The sequence below is a fragment of the Lepisosteus platostomus genome, chromosome 9 (genome assembly GCF_059453375.1).
Source record: "Lepisosteus platostomus isolate fLepPlt1 chromosome 9, fLepPlt1.hap1, whole genome shotgun sequence".
Lineage (NCBI taxonomy): Eukaryota > Metazoa > Chordata > Actinopteri > Semionotiformes > Lepisosteidae > Lepisosteus > Lepisosteus platostomus.
Genome location: NC_142619.1, coordinates 55,990,482 through 55,997,458, shown reverse-complemented (window position 1 = coordinate 55,997,458; position 6,977 = coordinate 55,990,482). Strand labels below are relative to the sequence as shown.

Below are 6,977 nucleotides of genomic sequence, written 5' to 3'. Positions count from 1 at the left end.
ATTGTCTGCATGTGTTTTCTCAAAGATTAAGGTATTGTCAACATATTTGAATAATACTTTTCTTAAGTAATGTTGTATTTTACAAAAAAATAACAGACAACATTAATGATAAAAAGATTCATTGATAAAACACATCCAACAATATCAACGTTAAGGAACCCATGCCACAACAAGCAGGAAAACCTTACTGGATGAGTGATGACTTTAACCTATTATTGTCATCAACACTAGAGAAACAATGTGCAATTCTTCTCAGAATACAGCAGTATTTATTGGGATTGTCTTAAAAAACACAACTCTTATTCCTTTTAAATGTGTATTTACAAAAGTTCCATACAGCAAAACATAGTTTTTTAATACTTTACACTAATAAAAGTGACCCAAATCGTATTTTAAAAACCTTAATGCAGTCCAACCTTCCTGTATCACTTACATAGATACATTGCAGGTTATATTACACAGGAGCATTCATTTACTGTACTTAAGAAAGGAAAAACTGCTGGTTCTGGCACTTAAATAAAACAAACACAAATTATTTGTTTTCTAGCACTCAGGCTTTCTCCAACTGAGAAGTAAGTGCAGGCACAGCAAAATAGCATGGCTGATTATGTTGTATGATCATGTTGTAACAGAAGTCCAAATCCATCTTCAAAGAAACCGATGTACAATGGAGTAACTCAACAGTAGCCTTTAGAATGTACATTCTAAAACAGTTCAATTTTAAAGTAGGATCAGCCAGGTATATTTCATTCAGTCACTATCTTCCACAATAAATGTATGTGTAGAAAGAACATTTATAGCAAAGGACCATGTAACATTACACATAATCTGTGCCTTGTGCTAGACATTCCTTCAGAGTAACTGTGTCCCCTCATTATTATAAGGTAGCAACGGGCATCCAATACACTTTCAAAACTATGAAAGCAGTCACACTGCAGACTTGCTTGGCACATCAGCAAGTTTTGCAACTATTCAAAAGGGAAAGCAAATGAAATTCAATTTCTTCAAACTGAAACAAAATAAAGGGTTTCCTGACATGAACTCCTTGGTTGAAATCTGAAAAATGGGGGGATAAAGTTACTTTAGGAAACTATTATAAATAAAGCAATTTCCAAAGAAACTTGAAGTAACCGTTATACCATGTTGTTGCTCTCTCCAGCTTTATCCACAAACTGCAAAAGAAGAAACGCCGAAGAAAATGTGATTAGACATTGCGTTCTTGACCTTTCAGATCACAAGGCTGTATACATACAATCAAAGCATCTGTAAATATAACCTACTGCAGGAACAAAAACAAATACACCCAGGATAGCATGATTCAAACGCTGCTTTGTTTCAAGACGCAGTGACAAAACCATTTAAGGTTCAAATTCTTATCTCATGACAAAAATAAAATCTTGAGAAGAACCTAAGCATATTTTCCAAAAATAATAAAAATATAGTTGTACGTGGGTGCATTCTCCGAGTTCACCGTGGCCTTTAATATGTATCGCAAATTGACAAGCTTCTTATAAAACCTTCAGGATTCATCTGCAAAAGTGTAATGTACTGAGTGGTCAGTTAGACCAGAATCACTGGCTTGGACAGGCTAGTACCTGCCTTTTGAATAGCCTCTGCTTCTTAATTAAATTCAAGGGAAAGGCTACTAATTGTGCAATTACATTAATTACGTTTTCACTCCTTAACCAAGAATTAATTTAGACACTTTAGCTTTCCTAACAACATTTTGACTCCTGTATCGCCAGGCAGCGTCAGAAACAGATGCCACAATCTTTGCACTGTGTGCATACATTATAGATTGTCGATCTGTAATGTAATTTAAGATGAACAGAAAACAACCTGACAGTGTGTGCATTTAATTAAGAAACAGGGACATCATTATAGCTAGACCTTTTACACATTCAGTAGAATCAATCCCCTCCGCCTAAATTATAAATGCTGAACAGAACTATTATGTAAACACAAAAAGAAGTAATACAAATTGGTTAAAACAAAAATAAACAAGGTAATGAAATGCAGAAGTCACTTTTTTGTGAAATGTAAAATATTCCAAAGGTCACAACTAAAGTGTGGCTATATATTGTATCAATGGAGGGAACCGGATATTCATGCAGTACGAAAACCTAATGAAAGATGAACAGTGACTGACCATTACTGTAGACTCTCTTCTCAGCCTTACGTAGGCTTTAAAAAAATATTACAGAATTACATTTACTTTAAAGAAAGACATGTACATTTCAATAAGAAGGCCTCTATGGCAATGATGCCATTCAGTCATCAAACAAAAAACTTAAAAGTATTTTCTAGTTTTAGTATTTATTTACTTCAAGTCTGTTACAGTAATAACACAAAATGTATTGCATGACAAAGTATAACTAATACGTACCCCACTGATTCCTGGTAAATTCAATAAAGATCCTAGGACTGGCACTCTCCTTATAAACCCAATAACCACTGGAAAGAAGCCCCTGTGACAGAAAGAGGAGAAATCACCTTTTTTCTGATTTTTTTTTTGCAATGTTTTCACCACAAAACTTTTGTTCCTTGCCCTTTCCTGTATTTTTAATAAGCATTTTCATTTCTTACATATACAAAGCCAAACGCTTTACATATACAGTAAAGGGGGACCACGTTCATCCACCCACAGACATCAGCACCCAGTAGGGTGATGCACGGCCACCATTATAAATCAGGAGCCCTACCACACGTTACAACAGGTGGAGAAGTGAATAATTGGTTTCAGCAAGTAAATTAAAGGAGAACTTTAGGAAGGCTAGATTGAACAATCCCAGAGTAGAATTTAGACAGGACACTGGGGTTAATACTGCCTCCGCCTTCTTTAAAAAATGCCTTGGAATTTTTTATGACCATGTAGACAGAACCATGGTTTAAGGTCTCAGCCAAAGGATGGCACCTCCTATACCACACTGTACCCAGTCATCGTGCTGAGGCACTGGTTTAAAAAAGCTGGGCTGGAGGGAAGAGCACCACCTACTGGTCCACCAACGCCACTGCAGCAGCCCCCATCTCCAGTACTAACCAGGCCCAGCTTTCCTTATCATCCAGGATCTGAAGAGCTCAGGCTACAAAGCAGGAGGCTCTGCGGCCACTGCTGCTTTTTAAATTGGATTTCTATATCTTTTAAACCTAAAGCACAGCATGGAAAGTGGCAATTTGCAGAGAAGGCAACTTGGTTCAATTCAATTAACATGTCTAGTAAAAACATTTGAGCTCATGGATTTGTAAAAAGCAAAAGCTTAAATTCAATCAATTACGTAACAAGTAAAAAAAAATATCTAAATATCTGATATGGCATGGTTCATTCTGGCAGCACAAGTACGGGAATTCAGAGAAAGGCTCGTCAGTATGTCAGCACATCCCTATCCCCGGTCACTACACAGGATAATGGACACAGTGGAGGGCTGTCCAGACAATATGTGTACACAGGAAAAGGCTTTTTATATCATGTGCAGTATATTTTAGTTTTGTTTTTTATTTCTGGAGTGTTGGGACAGACACCAAAACTCGATGGAACGATAAAAAAAAGTTATATTTTCATGTGGAAATATTATATTGGACATTAGAAACAGAACAATTACTGCACTCTAGTCTTCTAGGTATGGCTGCACTCTTCGAGTAAGAGCATTTTTTAAAATGTGATTTCAAAGGGTAAACATGTCTGTGAAAAAGCAAAGTAAAAACTTTGCTGCGGCTTGACAAGGAATGCTGCAGGCACCACCTCTCCTCTTACCTGAACAACAGAAAGAATCCGTAGATCTCCAAGATCATTCCAATCATGGGCCACCCGATCAGCACCACGAGCACGCCTCCCAGGAAGAAACCAGTGGCTTTCATTTTGTGCTTCTGAAAAAAGAACCTGAATGTCCTTTCGAGTCCAATAACGAAGGACAAGCCGGCCACAAACAGAATCTGCAGAAAGAGAGAGAGAGAGAGAGAGACGGATTTAAAAGATGGGGCCGGGGGTCTCGCCTCAACCAAGCCCCGCTTATTAATGAGGATTCTCCCGGTCTCGGGCCTTCCTTGCACTCTCAGAATCACTCTTCATTTCCAGCTTGCACGCAGTGTCCAGGCTCGTATTCGCTGATCCGCACAGACACCTAAGCGGGCTGTGCTGAGTGGGGTTCTTTATCGAAGAGCGATGCACCTGGACGCACAAGCAGGGATTCTGAAAAGGTCACTCAGGCAGCACATCAAACAAATATTAAACTGTTATGATGCAGAAGAAAAAAGGGGAAACAAAAGAAATAAAGAAACATTCACCTCTCTCTGAACAGAACCTGACCTCAATGTTTTTTTTCACCTATTTGGTTTTCTCTGAAAAAAAGATGTTCAACTTTTAACATTTTGTTTAAACAACAGCACATAAAAATTTGCACAGAAATCATGAACATTTGATCACCCTAATGCAGAAAACAGACTACTATTCCGACATTTTTTATAGAAATTCCAAGGACCGAGTCTCTCCTGTATAAAAGGTCTTTTCTGCATTTCTCAATCATAAAATAAAAATCCTTGCCAATATGACAAGACCAATACCAATTGTTTCACAATCAGTGTGTGGAAATAAGCAAAGAGTTCATACTCCAATAAATATGTATTTCCATCACCTCAGAAAGTCAAATACAGCATTTTTCTTTACCTACGGATTCTACTTTTCCTGCGAGGCTGCAATACTATAGCTGTGACAGTTTCCTTCACCCTTTGTTTTCCTTTAATACTGAAGATTTTACCGGAACTTGGTGTTTTGTACCAATAAACTGAGAACAGGAGGCAAATGAAGCTAATTTCTCTGCCGTGCTTCCAAACAATTCTTAACCAAGATGACTTAAAGATTTGTTTCAGTGCAATGCCCCTGTACTCTCTATTTTAGTTAGCTGTATAATGTTTATAAGGTTCTATTTGTTGCAGCATTTTCTCATTGACTAATAAGCCAATTCGTGTTCATCACACAGTCACCCTCAGGATGTGGCCCAGGGGTTTAGATGCACAGTGAAAACAAGTCCATTATGAACAGCCCTGAAATAGTATTTCACACCCAGCTAGGGTTCTGCCACAGGTAATACCATCCAAAAGGTAATTAATGAGGCAACAAGAACGTTGTATGTAGTGGGGGGTATCCAGTGAGTGTATAACCAGACAGCCACAAATTAAATCCATTATGTTTTTAAATTAACAACTATTAATTTAAATTAAAGTGAATAAATTAAAGGCTTTATTCAGTTTTATACTGCAATGAGGAGCGGATGATCAATACACTTGCTTCTCAGTTTCTCGGAACAATTAAAAGCACAGAATTGATGAGTGTATTACAAAGAGGAAGAACTAAGAACTTACATTTCCAATTGCTAGGAGAGCCTTGTCAAAGAATAGGATCATCCCAAAGAACAGGAAAAACACACCAAAGCCTGTTAATCCCATTCCGATTTCTGGGTTGGAGAGAAAGTGGAAAGATATTAGAATATTTAAATACCAAAACTTGTCAAATCACAGCTTTGCAGTACACTGTAGTAAATGAAAGGAGTCAAGCTCAGAAGATAATTACAATGTTCATTTAGGTTTTGAATTTTGCTATACAGTTTTTGTATAAAAGAACATGGAATTCCATTATTTAAACAGTAGAAAAACACAAATTCAACATTTTGTACAGAGCTTTTTGAAGACACAACAGAATCATACTTTTTAAAATACCGTGTAATTTTTTGTATCCTTCAGTATGAATAGGTCAAGACTGTTGAAATGAAGAAATGCATATACACTTTCACATTACTGCTGACGTACTGAGGTCAATCGAGGTGTTAAGACTGCAGACCTTTGTAATGAGCACATAAAACAAAAATGAATCATATGTCACTATATGATGCACTCTTTTCTACGAGGGAAAACAATCTCCCGTTTCTTTTTAGAAAACTGAAATGCGTGCACATACTGTAGCTGTGAAACGATATGTCATATCGCCTCAATTTTAATGACCTTAGTCAAACTCATTAAAAATGCAATCGGAACAAGTAGAAGGTTCATTTGTATCAGTGCTTCACAATATTTCTTTTAATTATGAAACAACGGTGCCAGTTAAAACGTTAGGCCTTAAAAATGTCCCTTCCCAACTAAAATTGATTCGGCTGTCAGTGCAGCGAAATCTAGATTAGTCTGTAGAAGCGTAATACCCGCGACATCGTTTATGAAGGCAAAGCCAAATTCACCCATCAGATAACGGAGTTTATAACTACCCCAAAGCAGAAAACAAGTACATCTTTAATCTACTTTAAAGAAACAGATGTGACAATGTGACAACACTTTTGAGGTGGTACCTGCAGTTGTTTTTTTTTAATCGCCGATTTGGTTTCGCGAAATTGTTCTCAACCGGAAGGGCAATATTTTTCTCCAGATTTACATGTTTGGAAGTCTTGAGCGTTTGAGCAACCGCGAAATTAAAGCACTATACTTTTCATCTTGCCGGCTGTTTCTGCTACAACCCCCTAGCTGTGTCTATATGAGGGACCACCTGTAACATGATTCAAATCTGTTCATGTCTCAAGTTCCGAAGCATTTGACTAATGGACACCCAAGAATACAAGAAGGAAAAGCAGACAGGCATGATTAACATTTACTGGATGCAGTTAACACAACACAGGCCCCAGGTCTCCATTCATTCACTACAGCACAAACACAAGTCCCAGTTTATAGACCTAAAGAGACAAACACTGAATTCAAAGCACCCGTCTGTAAAACTACATTGCCTTACTCTGTGAATCCGTTAAGGAGATCATTTTTGCAGTGATGGATGAAAGGCTACCAGGGTAACAGCTAAACACAATAAATAAAGACAAGCACTTCCAGCACAGACTACTGCTGCTGCTACTGCAGCCGCCACGTCTTCCGGAACCACGCACTCACGGAGTAACCCTTGCAGGCATTGGTCCACCGGAAGAAACCCAATCAGAGGAAGGTTTCTAGGG

At 37.8% G+C, this 6,977-nt stretch overlaps 1 protein-coding gene across 2 annotated transcripts; it reads right to left on the bottom strand.

Moving 5' to 3' along the window:
* Window positions 1-246: 246 nt before the first annotated feature.
* On the bottom strand, window positions 247-6,923 carry golt1ba (golgi transport 1Ba). Of its 2 annotated transcripts, none has more exons than XM_088645729.1 (5): window positions 6,764-6,923; window positions 5,356-5,447; window positions 3,752-3,930; window positions 2,387-2,468; window positions 247-1,172 (listed from the first exon to the last, which is right to left on the bottom strand). In XM_088645729.1, the coding sequence occupies exons 1-5, from the start codon at window positions 6,786-6,788 to the stop codon at window positions 1,134-1,136; spliced, it is 417 nt and encodes a 138-aa protein (XP_088501855.1). In that variant the 5' UTR covers window positions 6,789-6,923; the 3' UTR covers window positions 247-1,133. The 2 variants fall into 2 exon arrangements, with proteins under 2 accessions (XP_088501855.1, XP_088501856.1); XM_088645730.1 differs by lacking the exon at window positions 247-1,172 and adding an exon at window positions 2,161-2,184.
* Window positions 6,924-6,977: the final 54 nt, after the last annotated feature.